General features: G+C 34.9%; 1 protein-coding gene across 14 annotated transcripts in view; it reads left to right on the forward strand.

Moving 5' to 3' along the window:
• Positions 1-23,238, forward strand: part of Sntg1 (syntrophin gamma 1) — a 728,018-nt gene that overhangs the window by 618,868 nt on the left and 85,912 nt on the right. For all 14 annotated transcript variants that reach the window (XM_052717737.1, XM_052717738.1, XM_052717736.1 and 11 more), the window contains 2 exons: positions 13,681-13,797; positions 15,469-15,540. In XM_052717737.1, coding sequence (XP_052573697.1) covers positions 13,681-13,797; positions 15,469-15,540 — 189 coding nt within the window. The remainder of the gene's footprint in view (positions 1-13,680; positions 13,798-15,468; positions 15,541-23,238) is intronic.

Here is a 23,238-nt window from a genome sequence, read left to right on the forward strand (position 1 = left end):
CAAAAGATGAGAACCTGTGGATTGCTTCCACAGCCAAGACCCCCTGAAAGGTCTGTACAGCCTCACAGACTACCACAGCAAAGATTTAACTATAATTCTTAATTTTCTCAGGATTCCCATAAGATTGTCAGTGCCCCCAACTAGCAGGATGTAGTATGAGAAGCTATGCCCAAATTCCCAAAATAGTGTTTATAAATATTTATTTTTATTTTAAGGGGATTGATTATAAGTAAAATCTCTTTCTAAAAAAGAAAAGGAATAACAGATATGATAGGAAAAAAGGTAGATTATTAAATCTACTTTGCGAGAGCAAAAAGTTGTTTGCAATTGTTTACATTGCTAGGGATTTTGGTTTATTGAAACAAATTTAAGGTTAATTTTGTTATACTGTATACATATTTCCACTCTTGTTAAGGTATTATGTTTATGCAACTCATTTACATTGTAATGTATAATTAAGAAATACAGATTAATAATTAGTTATCTATGATAAATCCAACTTGTAGTCATATTAGTTAAGTTTTCTAGGTATTCATAGATATATTTCAATTAGGTAGTTAATCTTCAAACACTTACAGAAAGAAACATTTGAAATATTTAAAAACTTAGACTTTCTGGACAATGAGACATGTCTACTTCTGGCAGCACCAATTTATTTCAAAGAAGGTGATGGGCATTGAAGAAACTACATACAGAGTTTGCTTTCCTTATAGCAAAAGTTAGCCATTTGGGCAAGAAATTGTTCTTGCCTGGACTGATTGACAAAATGTTTTATAGACTGGACATGCAGGACCCATGGAAAAAGTACCATTACATTTTGCCAAATCAAAGTGAGATGATCCTTCAGGTTACTGCTTCTCACAGGAGACTGTCAGATATTCTACAGGACACAGAGAGAAGTGACTAAAAATTTCTAGGCCTGTAGCTGAAGATAGATGCCCCAATGTTGCAGAGGAACTTTGGGTGACTGTCCAGGCAGCCAGATGTCTGTCATTTTTAGAATTTCTTTAATTTTTGCCAAATACAAAAAGAAACTGTAATTCTTGCTTGATATCTTTCTATTATATGTAATTTTACTATATTAAAGTTAAAACCTTCCTTTTTGATTAGACAGAAAAGAGTAAGTGTTATGGGATGTCTTTCTGTACACACACACACACACACACACATACACACACACTCACACACACAGAAAGCATATGCATGAAACATGTGTGTGTAGTTAAATAATTAAAAAAAAGCCCACTCCTTTCTGTGTCAACACCCTTCTTTTACAGATATTCAATTTCTTCTTTTTTCTATTATTATTATTATTATTATTATTATTATTATTATTTATTAACACATTTTCTGTTCACTTTACATACCTACCACAGATTTCCCTAACCTCCTTCCTAGGTAATGCATTTCAAACCTCCAAGGTGTTTCCTATCCATTTCAGTCTTCCCTAGTCACATCTAGATTATTGTCTTCTGATAATCTGTTGATTAATGGTCTTGCTTTTTAATGCTCCTATTCTTCTTTAATAATAATGCATTTAAAATCACTGTAGTTCACATTTATTAATTAATGCATATGTATTCCCATAAGTCTAGCTTTTTCAAATAACATGTTTCATGAAATCATGCTGTTCTATGGAACTATTATATACTCGACCACAGAATATCTACTGGTAGATGCATGGTTTCTTAGTAGTTTCACACATTCATAAGTATCCAGGACTAATTAGAAAGCTGCTATAAATTCTCTTGTGTCCAACTTTTAGATCCCTATGAGAATAAATTGATACCAGATACAAAAGCCTTAAACCTTCTCTTGTAAGCACTTTTATGTTATTATAATAAATACCTTGCCAAAATTTTACACTTGCTCTTTGTAGCTACTATGGGAAGATGTACAGAGGATACTCATATCTCTAAATAGCATTTCTTCTGTACCTTTGTGGTTGCATATTTTCTAGGCTCTGAAAATTCAGACTGTCTCATGACCACTTCATTAATATCACTGTTTGCTTTGCTACCTTTCTGCTTTCATATGTTAACATTTTAAGTTCCTATCATTAAATCTTTGAGAATATTTTTTTCTAGCAGTGTTTAGGTACTCAACAGTATAATTTATTGTAATTAACAATTGCATTCCAAGAAATATAAATCAATTTATGTATCAACTATAATTATTTGTTTAGTCTTAATATTTTCTATATGCAAATTCATATTATCAACAAAATTATGATTTTTATTTTCTTTCTAAACCAAATATCTAAATTTCTATGAACCTCAATGTAATATTTGCAAAAATTCATCAGAAAGTGCATTATATGTTTAATACTAATATCTTTAAGTGAAATAAAAGTTCCTTCTATTCTACAGGTTCAAGTGCTTTTCATGAATATGTGCTGAATACTAGCAGATTTTAATTTCATGTTTAAGAACATCAAACAATTTTAATCTTTACCATCTTAAAATTGTGAAAACATTGATGTCTTTACCTATCTAGGCATCATTGGTCTGATGAATGAATTTATACCTATATGTAAAGGATGGTTCATATGGTTTTTCTCTTTAAGTCCCTATATGTAGTAGATTATGTTCATTGGTTTACATAGGCTGATCCAGCTCTACATTTCTGGGATAAAAACAATTTGATCATGGGGAATAATATTTTTGATATATTCTTCATGAATTTGTTTTTTAAATATTTTATTGAGAATTTTTTTCACCCAAGTTTAAGAAAGCTCTTAGTCTTTAATTTTCTTTTTTATTGGCTCTTTGTATGGTTTTGATGTCAAGGTGACAATGGCTTTGTGAAAAGAACTATTAAACATTTCTTCATTTCTAGTTTTGAGAATAATTTAAGGAGCAATGACAGTTCTTTCAAGGTCGAGTAGGATTCTGCATTGAATTCAACATGCTCTAGGATTTTTTCATTTGGAAGAAATTTAATTGTTACTTCTATTTCACTAGAAATTATGGGTCTGAAAAATTATTTCATTTTAATGTAATTTTGGTAGTTGTATACATCAATAAATTCAACCAGTGCTTTTAGGTATTCCAGTTTGGTGAAATAAAGATTTTAACAGTATGTCCTCATAACTATGGATTTTCCAGTCTCTGTTATAATGTCTCCCTTTTAACCATAATGTTATCAATTTATATGTTTTCTTTCAAACTTATGTTAATTCAGCTTTGGTTTGTCAATGTTTTGGATTTTCTTTGAGAATTTTTTTCAAAAAACAAACTCTTAGTTTGGTTACTTGTATTAGTTTTTTTGTTTCTATTTCCTTAATTTCAGTCCTGAATAAGACTATTTCTATCAATCTACTCTTTTTTTAATATTGGTTTTCCATTTTTAAGGCTCTCAAGTGTGTTATTGAGTTATTAACATTAGATATTTCCAGTTATTTTATGCAGGCACTTAGTGTTAGAAGTTTGCCAATTAAAACTATCATCATTGTGAAAATACTATCTTGCTAAAATCAATATACAGAATTAACCCAATTCCCATGTTATTTGCAAAAAAATCTTCACAAAAATTGAAAAAAATTAATCTTCACTTTATATTGAAATACACACAAAAAAAACATACAAAGGAGGATAGTTAAAAGAATTGTGAATAATTAAAAACCTGCTACAAAGTTCACCTCCTAGAGTTCACATTTTATTACAGACATATTGTAATAAAAACCATATTATAGGAAACTGATGCACATATGAAACTATGAAAACTCTGGCAACAAGCAAAAGACCTTCACAGATTCAAACCAGTTGAAATCCTAGCCAGGAAAAGAGAAGTGGATGCAAAGTCCCAACAACAACCACAAAACTATTTGCAACTGATACCTGCTAGGAATGAAAAATCATTTTCTCAAATATTGTGTCACTCTCTAGTTGAGGTCTCGTGCCCAGCATCAGTTGACTAACACAAAGTAAACTCCACGTTATTTTTTGTTTCTTTATTGACTTTTTGTTTTATTTTGACATCTTTTAAGTTTTATTGTCCTATTTATTTATTTAAGAGACAGAAACACAAAGAACATGAAGTTGAATTGGTAGAAGTATCTGGGAGGAGTTGGGTTAGTTAAGTTTTCTGGGTATACATAAATGTATTTCAATTAGGCAGGTAATCTTCAAACACTTCAAAGATCTACAGACTATGGCATTTAAAATGTTTTTAAAGGACTGGACCTGCCTTGGCTGAGTCTACCAGGCTGGGCTGACTGCCCAGGGGAGACCTTGCCTTGGAGGAGGTGGGAATGGGGGGTGGATTGAGGGGAGGGCTGGGGGGTAAGGAGGGAGGTCAGGAGAATTCATGGCTGGTATGGGATATTAAGTTAATTATAAAATAAAAATATTTAAATAAAAAAACTTAGACTTTTCTGGACAATAAGACATAGCTACTCCTGGCAACACTAATTAATTCAAGGAGAATGATGGGCATTGAATAAACTCATTATAGAGTTTGCTTTCTTTGTGGCAAAAGTTAGCCAGTGGGCAAAAAAAATGCCATTGCATTGAGAGATTGACAATATATTATATAAACTGGACATGCAGGACCCATAGCAAGGTGACCATTGAACTTTGCAAGGCAAGATGGTCCTTCAGGTTCCTGCTTTGCAGAAGAAACTACCAGACATTCTACAAAACACAGAGAAAAGTGACTGAGAGACTCTATGCCTATAGACTGAAGAAAGTTGCCCCAATGTTGCAGAGGATCTTTGGGTGACAGTCCAGGCAGCCAGCTGTGTCTGTCATTCTAGATTTTGAAGTTGTTTACAATGCTCTTCCTGTTTACTTATGCAATATCATATCCTTCTGGTATCTTTGATGTAGTTGAAGCCTAAATAGTTATAATTTTCCTTGGTTATAATGAAAGGCAAATTAGATATGAAACTTTAGACTCACAAATATCGGATAGAGAGAACCTTTTCTTTAATTTTTCCAAATACAAATAGACTAGATAACTGTAATTCTTGCGTGATAACTATTTTGTTATATGTAATTTTACTGTGTTAAAGTTAAAATATTTCTTTTTGTTTAGACAGAAAAGGTAAAATGCTGTGGGATAATGCTTTTGTACACTGGTTTAATAAAACACTGATTGGCCAGGAGCCAGGCAGGAAGTATAGGTGGGGTGAAAGACTAAAAGAATGCTAGGAAGAGGAAGAGCTGAGTCAGGAGTCGCCAGCCAGACACAGAGGAAGCAAGATGACAAAGCAGAACTGAGAAAAGGTACCAAGCCACGTGGCTAAACATAATTAAGAATTATGGGTTAATTCAACTGTAAGAGAATGTCAGTAATAAGACTGAATGAGCTATGGCTGAGCAGTTATAAATAATATTAAGCCTCTGTGTGATAATTTTATGAAAGGCTGTGAGAGTGTGGGTGAGAGATTTGTGCTGACTGGGGGCCATGCAGGACACAGGAAATCTTCAACTACATTGGGAAGAAACATACATGATCAAAATATATTGCATGAACTATTTTTAAATAAAAAATAAATTTTAAAAAGTGTGATTCAGTGCAAGCTAAGTTTCTCGGGTCATAATGACCTTGTAAAGTGATCTGAAGATCTTTTCTATTCTCTGAAAGATTTTGCAGGTATGTAGTTCATTTTTCAAAGTGTTGGCAGAAATTAAAGACACATTTAACACATCCTCAGTTTTTTTCCAGTTTTAAATTACAGATCGAATCGGCTTAATAATTATAGGATTATTCATTTTTGGAAATTTCCTTTCATTCTTTCTAATATTAATCAAGTAATCACTGTAGTCCATTTAAAATTAAAAATTAGTTTTCTAAACATTGCATTTTGTGCTCTTTTAGTATGCTTGTGACATTTTTAGGATAAAGATATCTTTGCTCTTAACACCAATATCAAGAGTATTTGTTTCTAAACAATGCTTTTACTTTTTCAAAATATTTATTACAAACTTTTACTATTTAAGTAGCATCTATGTCTGTTTTCATTACCTTATTATCTTCTAAAAGAAAATATATATCACAAATAATAGATTTTCAGACTAATCAAATGCACATGTATAGAATTCTAAATCCTAAGAACAATATTGGTTGAATTTCTTAGATCTAATTTGAAATACTTAATTATCCTACTTTCCAATTTCATTTGTGATTTATCTTTCATCTATTACATTATGTTGCTTAGTTTTAAGATATGTGACCAGGGAAGCCTTTCTATTTCCTTGTGAGTGAGAATTTCTACTTAGAGCACAACAGGATCACTTGAATGAGAAAGTTATTTGAGCCTTGTCTATTATCCAAATACAGAAATTTACCTATTATATATGAATGTACCCATTTCTTGTAGTTTAGACTAAAAGTGAAGTCAACTTGCTCTTTTGTGCTAAATGCTCAATGTTTTAGATATAAGAAATTACTTACAATTTACTAACATGTATTTCTCAATGGGTGTGGAGTCTTGTTAATTGGAAGATTGAGACAAAGAAGAGAATTTCCTTTGCGACTTCTATTTTATACCATTGAAAAGAGTTTCACAAGAAACATGAAGCCTGGCCATTACCATGCTGTATTGCAACCGTGAACCTACAGTTTCACAGAATTATTCTTTCTACTTCTAGAAGTGTTGTTTGTTCTGTATGAACTTCTAATATAAGTAATGCTGTGACAGTGTCATTTTGGACTGCATTTGTAAGGTATTAGTGTTGCAGTTGCTCTTGTTAGCATACTTTCTGTACACCACCGTGTAGATGTACTCAAAAAATAAGGCAAAAGTTTGCCCTTTTCTTTTGTTTTATTTTTGCTCATTCAATGCACTGTGAAAGTGCTTATCAGAGCCAACAGCATCACTGGCAGCTTGGGCTAAGTACATTGTACCTCTTTGATATGCACTTTCCATTTCCCCACTACTTGTTTCTCTCTCTCTCTCTCTCTCTCTCTCTCTCTCTCTCTCTCTCTCTCTCTCTCTCTCTCTTTCTCTCCCCTCTCTCTCTTCTTTAGGGTTGACTAGAATTGCTGAATATTTGAGTTATATTCTTCTGTGTATTTTGGTGAATTGTGCTTTTCACTTCACTTATTAGAGAGTAAAAATTGCCAGAGGTGTTTCAAGAATAGGATCTAATGGAAGCAATATTGTCACAGGGGCATGTGGTACTTGAATTGTTTTTCCTATTTGCTCTGTCATAAGTGTAAAGAAAATGTGCTCTGGAAGCTAACTGTTATGTAATAGTGACAAATTAATGCAGAGGCATATATTGGAAGCCAGTTGCCTTCTATTAAAGCTAATATAAATGTAAATATTACTGCCAATCATCTTGCTAATTTTTTTGAGAATTTTCTCAGAAACAGTTTCATTTAGTTACAATGACTTTATTATCTGACATTAAATTGTATATATTCTCAATTATTTTATTTTCTATTGTAGAAACTATTATAGGCATGACTACAATTTAAATAATATCCATAAATTTTTCTCATAAACTATAGTGTTTCATTTACTTACAACAACCTTATTATCTGATATTAAATTGTATATATTTTCAATTATTTTATTTTCTATTGTAGGAAATATTATAGGCATAACTGAAATGTAAATAATACCCATGCACCTATAAAAATGTAAGACTACTTAGTGTGCATTTTGACAGACATGGATTCTTCATAGAGCAGCTCTGTAGTGCTTTCTGAGTTTGTACTTGCCTGCTGAAATGTGCTGAATGCTACTGATATCATTTTTCAGTAAATCATAGAACTGGATTACCATCATCAAAACTGCTGTTTTCATTTTGATGTTGTAGTAATGCTGCAATTAGTAGCAAAAGCACAGTAATTGGACCCTTTAACACTTCCTATTCTCTTAAGTTTGTTTTGTTCCTTTCTTTGGGAATACTTCTCTTGTTTCTTGGGTTTGTCTCCCCTCCTTTTTCTGTGTATTTCTGTGCTGACTTTTCTGGGGATGATGTGCCACTCCAGGACCGTGTAATGTAAAACCCCAAGTTTCATCTTAAGTAATACTTCATCCATATATAGAGCTGTGGTCTTCTGATCTTTTTCATTCCATATATTGAAGCTTATGAAATGTAATATTCTATCTTGTTTCCATTTAGAAATCATTTTTAAATATAACTTTTGTTCCTTCTAACATAATATTTTTGGTTGTAATATAGCTCACTCTTTTTTTTTTTTTTTCTCCTGAGACAGGGTTTCTCTGTGTAGCTTTTGGAGCCTGTCCTGGAACTCACTTTGTAGACCAGGCTGGCCTCAAACACATAGAAAGTCACCTGCCTCTGCCTCCCGAGTGCTGGGATTAAAGGCATTTGCCACCACTGCCTGGCCTATAGCTCACTCTTAAAGGGCTCGCCTAGCATGTATTTTGCCCTAGTTTCCATCTTCAGCATTACAAAAAAAGCAACAACTTTTTCAGTATTTTCAGCAAGTTTTATATTTTTGTATTATCTCTTGTTTTCTGAAGAGTTATTGCTGTAGGATGGTCTGTATGGCAAATGTGTTGCTGATTAGTCAATAAATAAAACACTGATTGGCCATTGGCTAGGCAGGAAGTATAGGTGGGACAAGGAGGAGAATAAAACTGGGAAGTGGAAGGCTGAGTCAGAGAGACACTGCCAGCCACCACAATGACAAACAGCCTGTGAAGATGCCGGTAAGCCACGAGCCACGTGGCAAGGTATAGATTAATGGAAATAGATTAATTTAAGCTGTAAGAACAGTTAGCAAGAAGCCTGCCATGGCCATACAGTTTGTAACCAATATAAGTCTCTGTGTTTACTTGGTCGGGTTTGAGCGGCTGTGGGACTGGCAGGTGAGAGAGATTTGCCCTGACCATGGGCCAGGCAGGAAAACTCTAGCTACAAGTTATGACAATACATGTTTATCCAATTATAGTTCTGAGTGTTTTGATCCCTTTTCATGTGTTTGAGAATCCATTCATGTATGAACAATTCTGTGTATCCTATCTGCTTTTCTCCTGTCACTTGTCATTGAACCACCATTTTTACACCTTTTATTTTATTTTTTTTTTAATTTATTTTGCAATACAATTCAGTTCTACATATCAGCCACGGATTCCCTTGTTCTCCCCCCTCCCGTCCCCCTCACCTTCCCCCCAACCCCCTCCCCCCATTCCCATCTCCTCCAGGGCAAAGCCTTCCCCACAGACTGAGGTCAACCTGGTAGACTCAGTCCAGGTAGGTCTAGTCCCCTCCTCCCAGGCCGAGACAAACAATCCTGCATAGGCCCCAGGTTTCAAACAGCCAACTCATGCAATGAGCACAAGATCTGGTCCCACTGCCTGGATGCCTCCCAAACAGATCAAGCCAATCAACTGTCTCACCCATTCAGAGGGCCTGATCCAGTGGGGACCCACTTTCATTTCTCTAATCATCACTCTAGAATGACTTTATTAAACCAACTTCTAAAACGTTGGGTTCTACTACCGTTTTTGTTCTCATTTATAAATATAACTTTGAGACACTTAAAAATATCTTTACTTGCCGGGCGGTGGTGGCGCACGCCTTTAATCCCAGCACTCGGGAGGCAGAGCCAGGCGGATCTCTGTGAGTTCGAGGCCAGCCTGGTCTACAGAGCAAGATCCAGGAAAAGGTGCAAAGCTACACAGAGAAACCCTGTCTCAAAAAACCAAAAAAAAAAAAAAATCTTTACTTATGTTTGTGATGTCACAGGAAAATTGTTCTGAATGTGTATGCAAATGGTGGTGCCATATGAAAAGGTTTCCATCAGAACTACCATGTAGGATCACCTCAATCTGTTTTCAGATTGACTTTTTCTGCCTCTTCTCTCTAACTTATGCCTGGACCCAGTACACTCATGAGCCTGATGCCTTTTAGCCCAGCATTGATGCTAAAGGAGATGTTTTACTCTCTACTTTTGAGGATGAATGAAGATACCCAGACTCTGCCCTGATGTTTTTATGTGAAAAATAACTACTCTATGGCCAAAGAAAATTCATGTTTTGAATCATATGTAACTGTCCATAAGACTAGGTATTCCCTGTTTATATCTAATATTTTGTTAAAAACCTGGTACCTTAAGTTCAGTCACATTTTCCAGACTTCTAGAACAACTAGGCTTGGTGACTTTGCTGAATTGCTTAATATAAATATATCAAACATAGAACATGACCATACCATTCTTTTACTATAACTGAATTAGTGTCATATAATTAAACTAGTATGCATGTGTATATGTCTTAGCTAGGGTTTCTCTTGATGGGATAAAATACATGATCAAAAGAAGTTTAAGGATAAAAGGGTTAATTTTCACTTAAAGTTCTATATCACATCCTATCATTAAAGGATGTCACAGCAGCAGTTCAAAGCAGAAACCTGAAGGCAGAAGCCCAGAGTAGTGCTGTTTACTGGCTTGTTCCCCATAGCCTGCTAAGTCAGTTTTCTTATATTATACAGGACTATCTGCCCAGAGGCAGCATCATCCACTGTGGGCTGGGCACTTATACATCAATCATTAATCAACAAAGTGCCTCAAAGTCCATCTGGTATGGGCATTTTCTCAACTGAGGTTACAAATTCTCAAATGACTATAGCTCATGTCAAGTTGACAAAACACTAATCAGGAAAATCAACCCTTTCTCAATTTGACAAAAACACATTACTGTTAATACATAATCTTTACTTTCTTGTTCATTGCTGAGATCTCATATTAATATTAATATCTCAATATAAGACAGTCCAAACTAAAAGTTCCACAATCTTTAAAAATTTAAACACATTAAAAACCTCTTTAAATTATCCAAAGTCCCTTTTAAAGTTCAAAGCCTGTCTGAAATATATAAATCCTCTAAAAATATATCCAAAACCTCTTTAAAATTCTAAAATTTCGAATTCTCTCTAAAATACCAAAGTCTTTTTGTTCCTATGGAATAAAAACTAAATGCAGAGCTTCTTATTACAAGAGGCATCAATCAGGTCATGGTCACACCCAAATCAAAGCAAAACTAAGATTCAAAAGTGTAAAAATGCCAATGCTTGGCCACTTCTCCAACCTTGCTCTCTACAGCACACAGCTTGTCTCACTGGGTGGCTTCATTCCACAGCTTCTATTGTCCTTTGCAGTGATCCAGTGGTACTGACATCTCTCGAGTTCTATGTCCTCCCCTGCAACTGAATTGTACCATCGTCCACAGCTTCTCTTCAAGGATTCTGACCCTACTATGTGGTGCCAAGCCTTAACTTCTCTCCATAATCTGGGAATTCTATTTCAACTGTGGCTGCACCTTCACTAATGTCCTTTTCTGGCCTGTCAGATGACAAGCCTCCGTTGTTCACCATGGCTTCTTTAAGTTTTCAAAACTAGTACTACCTGGAAAAGTCTTACCCGTTATGAAGTTTAGCTGTCAGAATTGGGTAAAACTTTAGCCTCCTCTGGGTAATACTCTATGCTGATCCCGAGGAAGAACTTTCCTGAAAATTTTGCCTTAACGATGCTGGGCTCTTGATAATCACAGCTAAGTCTTCAGCTTCAGCTGACCAAAACCAGAGTTTAATCCAAATTGCTGAATGATCTATATTCTTTAAGGAACTTGCCAACTTCTCTCTGAAACTTACAAGCCAGGACTCAATTACCTGACTGTTTTCAAGTTTACCTTTTTAGTTACTAGAAGTCACAAAGCTCTAAACGTTCATTGGCTTTTCTAGCCCAAAATTCTAAAGTTCTTCTTTGATCCTATTTAAACATATTCAGGTTTGTCATAGCAATGCCACATAATTTTCCTACCAATTTCACTCTTAGAGTTCCTATTGCTGTGATAAAACACCATGACCAAAAGCAACGTGGGGAGAGATTTATTTCATCTGGTAACTCTCAGGTCACACTTTATAACTGAGAAATATCAAGGTAGAAACTCAGTGCATCAGAAGGCAACAACTGACACAAAATCTAAGCAGGAACACTGCTTACTGGTTAGCTCTTCCTGACTTGTTCAGCTTGTTTTCTTATACCATCTAGGAACATCTGCCACATGGTGGCACCCATGTATTCTGGGCTAGACCCTTCCACTCAATCATTAATTAAGAAAATACTCTACCGGTTACCCTCAGGCCAATATGCTGCAGCATTTTCACAATTGAAAATCCTTCTACCTGAATGGTTGTTGCTTGTTTCAAGATGGCAAAAACTAAACAGGGAAAAATATATAATTTAACTATGTATATATTTATACACAGACACATATATATATAAATATATATCTATATACATGTGTCCATAAATATATACATTGTTAAAAGTTTTTATGATGAAAGTAACTTTATTATTTTTAATTTTTATATCATTCTATTAATTATAATTGATCATATAAAAATAAATTCAAATAACAAATTGTGCTTATATCTTATCATGATTTCATTAACCATTTAAAAGTCTGTGAAGAGTTCAATTACAGTATGAATTTCAAAACATACATTAATACTCTAAGAGAGTATAAAAATCACAATTCCTAAAGTTATTAAATCTGAGACTTTATAGTCACATGGGGGTTATTATATAAACTAAGATAATGCATAATCCAGTTCATTTTAGACAGTAAAAATAATGCAATGGGAAGTAGATGTCACCTGTGTGTAAGTGGAAAATGTTGTGGAGGTTCTTGTATTGTTACTCTTAAACTGTTACCTTGGTACACTGCATACAAACCACATTAAACTCAGGTGTGGGCATGATAAAGAGCTCATCCTCTTCAATGAGCTCTGTCCCATTTGGTATTAGAAATTAAGTTGGCATAACAACTGAGCTGAGAGTTCTACTACTCTCATCATTCCATCTTGGGAGGGTGTAATGATCACTAAGCCCAGCTGCACTTTGCTGTGTGTTTCATATTTTATTAGTCATAGCAGGTATTATAGCAAACAATGAAGTTCAGAAATCAGTCTCTGAAAAATCATTAAAGCAAAAAGTAAAACTTGTGACATAAGAAGTACGTAGTAAGAAGTAAGAAGTTCCAATATGGAATCAGTTAAATTTCTGTGGAAGAATCAAAATTTAAAACTATAATATTTAAACATTTGTGTATGCTTGAGTCTCATAGCAATTAAATGGTGGAGCATGAGGATCAATGCATAGCATATGACTTTCCTGTAGAAACTGATCTCTCTCAGTCAACAAGACCCAGAACTATTATCAGCCACTGCAACTTGATATGTGAAAAATGAATCTAAAAATTCTTATAAACTTTTAAAAAATGATGGTATATCCTTTACCACCTGAGGCCAGTGCTCAGAATAAGAATGTTATCTATCCTACCTTGTGATGACAGAGGATATGGTGCTTCATTATAGTGGATAGATAGCAGAAAGAGGCATTCATTTCTCATTTACATGTTTTGTATTATGAGCATATTCAGTTATAACAAGTATAACTAATTGGAAAGACAAGAGTTCAGTTAATAGTTTGTTATAAAAAATTTAAGAGCAGAAAGAAAGAGGGAGTGAGTGGGAAAGAAGCTCATGGCAGCTGGCATGAGGCAACACTTTGAAATGCCATAATAACAAACAATTCTGAGTAGTTCATATCTACTACTGATGGGAACACTGGATTAATGGGCATTAATCAATTAGATAATTTTACATGAAATTATAACAGCACAAGATACACAAATAGACTATGATATGTAAATTATACTTTGGCAGTTAACAACACTTACTTTCCTTGCAGATAGTCTACATGGGCTGGTGTGAAGCACGGGAGCAGGAAATCCTCCAGGACCGTGTGTATACACCTGTCTTTCTTGCCTTGAGGGGCTCATGTCTTTACAGGTTCCCATCACCTCCAGTAAGTGTTTGCAACCAAATATTTGAGGTCTTGGATGTGCTGATAGTAAACTGGCATCACCTGAATGATATTTATTACTACATTTTGAAAATGAGGTTTAGGACATTTAAGAAACATTAAGTTAATGTCTGTTTAAAGTATTTTGTTAAATGTAAAGCCTTGAAGAAAATAGATGTTTTTGCTTAAGAACTTGACAAATGGATAAAATCATAATATTGTTAAAAAAAATCCATGAAGTAATTTAATAAATATTCACATGAATATGTCAGAGTATTGAATTAATTTGATGAAAAAATAAAGAAATGATGAAAGGTAAGATAAGAGATTTAAAATTTTATTATATATTGATGAATGTTATATTCATTTTGGATTTGTGGACCATTTGAGAATACTTAGTCGATATTTACAGTGTTACATTACCAGCGCTAAGTGTTCGACTTATGTTCAATTTTAACATTAGTTTTCCTTATCGTAAAAATTATGCAAATAGATCAATCACTAAAGATAAAAAGGTTTATTTTGTCTAACAGTGTCAGAAGATTCAACCATTGACCACATATCCCTGTTTTCACTGCTTAGAGCAGCCTTGTGCAACATGGTTGGAACACAAACCAGGGGAAGATACTTACCTTTTGGCAACCAGGATTTAGAGAGAACAGAAGGAGTTGGGTTGGGTTGTTAATACTCCATGGAATTTCATGTTCCTGTTGAGTTAAACTTCCTTGAATTATAGCCCACCTCCTAAATATTCTGTCATGTTCAAAAATATGATAGACCAGGGATAACAATTCAATACATGAGTCTTTGGGGATATTCAAGTTCAGCTACAGCACTAAGCTATCTTATCAACATATGGCCTTCCATAAGGTGCAGTTCTTCTGGAAATGCAACCATGCTATGTTTGTGATATGTTATATTGTATATTTTATGTAAACTAAATGTGTCTGCACATCTGCTTTCTTGAAAGCCTTGCTTTGGAAACATGTAACTTACAGAGAAGTAACACCCAATAAATATTTATTGACTATCAATATAAAGTGCCATGCTGCTCAATGACAGGCTTAATAATATCAAGTATCTGGGACTTCTCAAGTCTGAATCATTATTATTTTTAGTGTTTATGCCTACACAAAATTCATAATACCAGAAAAATTAATGTTTATATTTCTTGCTATATTCCTACTCTGAATAATTTCTTCTGCTTGGAGAAATGAAATATGTAAGAAAGCTAACTTCACAGTGGTATTGAAATCTTCCCAATATCTTAATAATTTGGGAATATTTTTTAAATATCAATAACTTATTTTTAAATTATTGAAATCATATTGCTATGTTATGTCATTCTCCACATCTTACTAAGGGAAAATGCATATTTGGTACTTGCATACCTAATATTTGCATTCAGAGAACTCACAAATAATTTTAAACACGAAACAGTTTTCTAAAATGGAAATTGTTTCTGATAGCATAAATTTTTTTCTGAAAAGAGGAAGATAAATGGTGATAAATTTTAAATAAACCAAAATGGTATAGAGGAACTTTATATGAACTCCATCATAGATTAAGAGAGTAAAGAAGCACATCTCTGAAAGTGTCATTGTTCAAATGAAACTGAGGGGAGCAGAACTATGTTACTAGAACAGATGAACTGTTACTTCTTGTCTTTTGAAGGTGACCACCTGGGATTGGACACGAGCAGAGAAAACTTTCTCCATATGTGAGATCATGTGCAAGGTTCTCAAGGTATGCATTATAAAGACAGGAGTTTCAAATTATGTGTTCTACAGAGTTGATATCTGAACTCAAGAACAACTCATGGATACAAAGAACTGATAAATAAAAGAGAATTAAAGGAGGGAAACTGGGAAGTACAAAAATGCACCGGCACCCAGAAAAAAGTCTTTGAAATTTAAAAACATGAAATCAAATATAGAAAATACTTATTTAGCTTGTCTTGGAATGTGACAGTCACTGTATATCATAGATCAGTTAATTTCTGTGTGACACACAGAACTGTCATAACATCAAGTAATCAGTAATTCTGAAAAAAATTGAAATGACATATGCAGTCTACAGTAAGAATCAAAGTGGGTTATTTGGAAGAACCATCAATGTTTCCTTTTAAAACTTTTATAGTACAAATTTAATGTCTACAACATGATGCTATGGGAAACATTACATATATTGATAATACACACACACACACACACACACACACACACGGTACTAATATGATGAAAACTTGCATTTTCTTCATTTCACATGTTAATTGTTTTCAAATAAAGAGAAGTATTTTCAAGCTTAACAATAGTAATCTTGAAAAGTTTACATTCTTTTTCAGTAACTATATCAGATGTGTTAGCTCACACCTTTAATCCCAGCACACTTAGAGACAGAGGCAGGTAAGCCTCTGTGAATTTGAAGCCAGTTTTATCTACATAGCAAGTTATAGGTCAGCCAGGGATATTTAGTGAGATCCTATTTTAAAAACAGGATTCTTCAAATAATGTATAGATCCTTTTAAGCTTTATTGACCCTATTGAGCTATAACAAACCTTGAGGCAGTTCCTAATCTCTTAAATGTGCTCTGGTGCCACTTCTTCTGTCCCCTCCTCCTTGTCCTTCTCTGTCTCCAGTGTGGGGCACCATTGAGATTTCCTTGTGAAATTTGAGCTTACTTTACTCAGCAAGACTGCATTAGGGAATGGCTTCACCACGTGTATGGTTACCAGGTATTTGGAATGGTCTGCACTTGGTTGTGCTAGGGGGAGGATTTTTGCCCTGTCCCTTGGCATTCCTGTTAAAAAAAAAACCATTTTTTTAGAGACAGAAGGGACCAGTGGATATTGATACAGTTTCCTCCAAGGCTATGCTGTGTTTCTGTCTGTCTTCTCCACACTGTTTCCATCTAAATATTTCTTATCCCTCTCTCCTCAAGAGTACCCTGGGAAAAAGTGGAAGCAGGCCTCCTACAGATGGCACCAGAATTAGGGACATGACTAGGGACCTGGTGAAAGGAGAGTAAGGGGTGTTGCGGGGGCAGTGAGGCATGCCTGGTAATGAATTAAAAATAAAGGCAACAGTATTCTATTTTTAGGAGTAAAATTTTATATACATAAAGTAAAGTGGCTGAAAGAAAAGACAATGTGAGAAGTTAGGTTGCAGTGAGTATCTCTGTCTAAGTTTCTTTATCTTTCTCTCTCTTAATTTTTATTTATTAAAATTAAGTAAAAATATAGGGTTAGGTATAGGAATATTGGGTAAGAAGAAACTTAAGAGTAGAATTTCCCCAGTGCTGAAATGGGGCAGGAAAATAGTGAGCAGATCTTCAAAGATTCACTTGTAGAAACCTTAAAAACTACAGAGTTTAAGGTGGGACCACAACAAGTATGGAAATTTTTGGAGTTCATAGAGGAACTGTTCCTTGGTTCTCTGACTATGGGAATCTGAATGCAGACTCCTGGAGGAGAATCAGAGCAGAAAAAAAAATACTATGAGGAAAATGAGTCAGAAAAGATTCCCAGGGAAGCTTTCTGCCTGTGGGCATTAATTTGAGACAACTTAGATCCAAGCCCTGAGATGCAGGGGAAATTTCTCCCTGAGGTTGATAACGGTGAGACCAAATCATCCACTCCAGTACCACTAGATAAAAATGCTTGTTGACAACATTGTACAACCAGGGTCAGTTTTTTCTTGCCCATGAAGTCCAGTTTTGCGGGGCATTTAGCCACAAACCTTATAGTTCCCCATAGTTCTTGAGTTTGAGCAGCAGGTAATATTAGATAGAAGGATTTAGATTGTGAAGATAAACAGATAGAAAATAATGGATAGCCTTGAGAGGGCCTGGAACCTATTCCAACTGGCCCTGACTATCTCTGCCCCAGGGTATTTATAGAGCCACCAAGGAGTGGAGCAAAAGACCTCCTCCCCAGCACAGCCAAGTGCAGACCATCTCAGACACCTGTGCTTAGGCCCATGGTCCTAATTATCCTCTCTTTGCAGATCTGCTGAGTAAAGCCACAAGGAACCTGAAAACAGGCTTCCTCAGGTCCTCCTTTCTTAATATATGAAAAATAACTCATTATTAATGGCTTACAGCAATCTCCATAGCTGTTATACCTCCCAGTATGGGAGTAGAGGATGATAAAGATGGCATTTCTCTTTTTGATTAGGTCCAAGGTGACTACAGCAGTCTTAGCTGCATCAAGCCTTCTTTAAACCAAAAACTTAATGCAATTGCAAACTTAAAAAATGGCATATTTCATCATTACCAGTAACAGGTAAACATAAATATTGCTATACATAGTTACAATTCTCTCAATCTTATAACTCAAAGCAAACTCTTAACAGAATCATTTGAATTAACATAAATGATGCTACATATAGTTAAAAATTTTCTCAGTCTTACAACTTTAACTCTTAATAGAATCATTTGAATTTTCTTGCTAACAGAACATAGGAAAAACTTCTAATGTATACACATCAAACTTAAATATTTCCTTAACGCCACAAAACCAGGGTGCATTAATATCAATAGATTAAACGTAATTTCTGCAAACATACATTCAACCTTAATTCACTCATAACTCCTCCTTTTCTTTATAATTTTTTAAACAAAATCTTGAACCTAGTTAGAAAAAACCCAAACTTATACAATTCCTACAAACCCATGTTGAAAAGCAATATTTTCAATCTAACCATTAACACTTTAAAAATGTTTAGCAAAACATCCAAAAAGCAGTTTCTTAATAAAACTCTTTACACTTTAAAGTAATGTTAGTATATCCATTTGCATTTCTTAATAACAAAACATAACATTAATCCACTCAAATAATTTTTTAAATTAAATAAACTAAGGCATATTACTTCTCCCTTTTATTTATAATTTTTTAAGCAAAATCTCGTCTAGTTAGAAAACTCAAACTTTTCATTTAAACAGTTCCATTTGTAACACAAAATCAGTTCCATAATTAATTCCATTTTTACATAAACAGTTCCATAAGACAGTTCATGAACCACCTGTCAATAAAGCATATATGCATACACAAAACTGCATCTTGAGTCTAGGTAAAAACAATACATTTCTTCATTTAAACAGTTCCATTTTTTAACACAAATAATTCCAGAAGACAGTTCCTAGGTCATCACTATAAGTAAATTCAAAATTGTCCCATTGCACTGAAATCACTTTTGTTCATTTCATTCTTAAGTCCCAAAATTCAAATAATAAATTCTGGTATGAGCCTTCCAAATATGAAGAAATCCATAACAAAAATCTTTTTGCAGTTTTCTCATTTTTCAAAGTTCAAAAAGTTCAAAAGAAGTAAATTCTGGTATCAGACTTATACTTCCAAATATGAAGAGACATTTTGCAACCAAAACTTTTTGCAGTTAACAATTTTAATTCAAACAACTGTCTCTGCAACTTTCATTCTCATGGACAGAGACCTTTATAGTTACAGTAATATTTTAAACTGCACCATTTTTGCTGTTAGCTCAGGTTTCTCTGTGTTGTATTGATTTTCCATGGATCTCAGCTGCGGATGCTTTGTGCTTGTTCTGGTGTCCACCATTAGCTTTATAGTGACTTCTGGAGCTTTTGAAACCACTCAGACTGCCTGCTTTGCAGTCTACTATGACACTATCTTCTGTGTCTCAGGTTTCTTCACCATATATATTAAGAATAGACTAACACTTAACATTTACACTTTTTCACAAACTCACATAATATATCTTGCAAAGCATTTAGATTCACATTCAACATTTACATTTTTTTACAAACTCACCTATAGCATTAACATCTACTTATTTATACTCCTTAAGGAAACTATAGAACTACTTTAGCAAATATATTTCTTATTTACTTCTTATAGTCGTCTTATACATCTTATATTCATTCTCTCTTCTTATTTAAACTTACATTTACAAGTAGCATCTTTACTTCTTACAAGCTTATTACTACATGTCTTAAGACTACCTTAGATACTTCTTGCAAGCTTATATTCTTAAAGAAACTATAGATCTATTTTATGCTTATATAGGGCTAAATTAGCATATATCTAACTTAGCAAACACCTAAAGATTTCTTAACACTTAGAAGAGATTTAACAAAACAGAATAATTTTCTACTTCTTACTCTTAATTATTATCACTATCTCTTAGAAAGGAAGTACACAAATCATTTCTAAAGTTCAGAGCTTACAGACAGCTTTGATATTCTAAAAATTCTTGATAGATTGAAACAAGAGCGTAATTCTTTAATAGCTCTCTCAACTCTAGGATTTAGTGAGTGTTGTTAAACAGTATTTTATGCCTTTCAGATTTTTTATAACAACTCTATTAAGAGCTATATCAGTTTACAGCAAACCCAAAAAGAAAGAAAAGTGAAAAGACAAACCTTGTAAGGAATATTCTGTTTCTGAATTGCTTAGCTAGTCATTCCATAACAATCAATTTCCAAACAGGAGAAGGCTGTTGTCTAAATTGGAGTGGGGTTCCAGATCTGCAGCTTTCAGCAGGTCTGAAGACATTGCTGAAACTTAGTTACAATTGTCTCAAACTCCTCAGCAGTCTGGAAGATTCTTTATGCTCCTACTATCCCCAGACTGCAAGATGGAACCTTAATATCAGGAGCATTTTTTTAGCTGCTTTTTATACTCATCACCAAACTGATACAGTTTTCCCCATTCTTAATTTTTTAAAGCTGTATTTGCCGTGAGTTCTTTAACAATGATGTTTGATAGATTTTTATTATCCCAATATTTTCACCAAAACTGCTATTATTCAAAGGAGTCAAGAACATAGATGTTCTTTCCTGCAACATATCTTCATTAGCTTACTCCAAGGAAAAGCATTTTCATGATTTAGTATTTTCACTTCATTAGCTTTAAGCCCTGATGTTATTGTTAGCAGCTGTGATATTTAGCATTGATTTCGTATAAAGAACTTTCAAGTAAAGCAATTATTTTTTAAGACAGATTTTTCTGGTTTGTTCCTGCTATAAAGCCGTCATTTCTTTTTGAATGCCTGTTTCCTTGTCTTCTTATTAGATTTGCACTTGCAGGCTGTTTGTTCAAAAGGCAAAGAACTTCTTTATTTTCCCATAAGTTTCTTCATATCTAAAACAATGTTCAGTTTATGGACTGCTTTCTTAAGGATTTTAAAGTGGCTTGCTTGCTCTTAAAAGTAGCATTTTGTCATCAACTACCGTAAAAAAAATTGCACAGCTATTAGGGTAAATAAGGCATTTTCTCAACGTTGCCAAAAAAAAAGAAAAATCTCTGAATTCCGTATCCTTTCAATTTTTCATTGGAACTAACATTCCAAAAACTCTAGATGACTTTCCTCCTTCTTATTCTTTTAAAAGCTGTATTTTAAGTTTACTATGAATGTATTTTCGAGCTGACAAAAGTCTTTCAGGGCAGTTTCGCCATCTTATGCAGAAAAACTACCTTTCCCAGAATGCATTTCTCTTATATCAGTCCTTTGTTGCAAGCTAGCTTTCAGACTTCATTTCCCATAGTTCTTTTCGGGTCTGAAAATCAAGTTCTAGCTCTTTGACCTGTGTTGCTTTCCTATTGAAAAGTCAAGTTTCAGCATTCAGCACAGGAGATTTGAACCAAGCATTTTATGTTTTCCGTTATGGGACATTGGGAGATTTCTGCTCGCTGAGCTGGCCTCAACAGGTGTCTCTCCTTCATCTGACACTGGCCCCTGGATCAGAAACCCACCTGACTCCTTAGCAGGTATTGAGGCTGGCATTCCTGATAGCAATTTTCCTAGGGGCTTGTGTTTGCCTTAGCCAGTATGAAAAACAAAACCATGTACAACAGAGCTTTTCCATAGCTCCTTCAAAGAGATTTTCTCCCACTGATCTTATTTTCATTTTGCTTGTTCCTTCCCCCGCAGATGCAGAGCTTCAGATATCTCAGGCTGCTCTGTTTCTCTGCTAGCTGCCTTTGGAGGTAGCCCCCCCCCGCCCCCCAAAAAAATATCTGCCTCAAATTCTAGCAGCTTTCCTTAGATCTTGCATTTTCTGGGGAGGAATATGTCCCTTCTCTGCTTCTTCAGAGAATCTTTCTCCCTGACAGTTTCCAGTTTGGTCTCAGTTTATTCCCTCTGACCCAGAGACAGTTTCCCAATGTCACAGTGGCAGCTTTTCTGCTTCTGAAGGTAGGGGCTTTAGTCCTGTCTCTGTTTTCAGGGTCTGTGTGGTTTGCATACAGATTGAAAATCAAGCTTCTGCTTTTCTAACGGGAGGTTTGCCATCTCTAAACTCCCATTAGGACAGATGTTTTTCCCTCAGGCCTTCACCTGGCCCAGTCCCCCAGTGGGTTGCATTTGTTTGTCCTGCACTCAAGGACAGAACTTATGCCAGCGGCAATCACCCCTCAGGGTTACACTCCCTCATCTCACTGGGAGTCAGTTGAAACAAAGCTTTTCTCATAAAGATATTTTCTCTGATAGAAAAGAAAGCTTTACTCCTGAATAGTTCTTAGTGCTGCCCTAGCTGGGCTCTTTCCCCAGACACTGTTCTGATTCAGCTGGGCAACTGCAGAGGCAATTTGGCTTTACTGCTTTCCCAGAAAGGTCTTTTCTCTGATAGGAAAGCTTTTCTCTGATTTCTTTTTGCAGCTGTGGACACTGCATAGTCCCACCTAACAACCCAGGACTTGCAGAAAAGCAGACAGCTATGCCATTCCCGCTGGCTTTAGCTTTGTTTGTTCATTAGTTTTCTCCCTGGGTTCTGCACCTTCAGCTGTGCACTCCAGGAAGTTTACAACTGCAGGAACTCTGGTATCCCTGAAATGCACTCAAACTTGGAGGTACTGGCTAGTTGCTTCTCAGTTGTCAGTTAGAAGCTAGGATACAATGCTTAACAAATTTTGCATGGCTTCAGGGGATCTTTGAGTTAGAATGATTAGGAGCATCTTTTCATAGACGCTCTCTCAAAAACAAAACCTTTGATGCCTCAGCTCAGCTGTAACTGAAAAGCTTGACTTTTTGCATTTCTCAGATAAACAGTTTCCGGCCCTATTAGGCTCTTCATGGCTCTTCACCCACACTCTCCCAAACGTTTCCCTCAGGGTACTCTGACCCACACTGTCTTTTACTAGTTTGAAGAGACAGATCTTAGAAGAGGTTTTTAGGAACTCCATCCCTGCCTCCTGCATTTTGCAGGGAGGATTTTTAAAGCTTGAAAGACAGAACTTAGAGAGGTTTTGCTGTCTTAAGAGGTTTGTTGTTTTCCCTTAGAGCTAATCACAGGTGATTCCCATACTAATATTTTCAGGTGATTCTAATTTTTGTCCTTCTGAGAGAGAAAGTTAAAGGCTTTAGTTTTTAAGTTTTTTAAGAGAGATTTTGAGAAAGATTAAGGCTTTTTAGAGAGATTTCCTCCCCCCCAAATTTTCCAAGAAAAGCATTTTAGTTTAAGAGAAA

This window comes from Peromyscus californicus, unplaced genomic scaffold (assembly GCF_007827085.1).
Source record: "Peromyscus californicus insignis strain IS unplaced genomic scaffold, ASM782708v3 Scaffold_5__1_contigs__length_169319896, whole genome shotgun sequence".
NCBI lineage: Eukaryota > Metazoa > Chordata > Mammalia > Rodentia > Cricetidae > Peromyscus > Peromyscus californicus.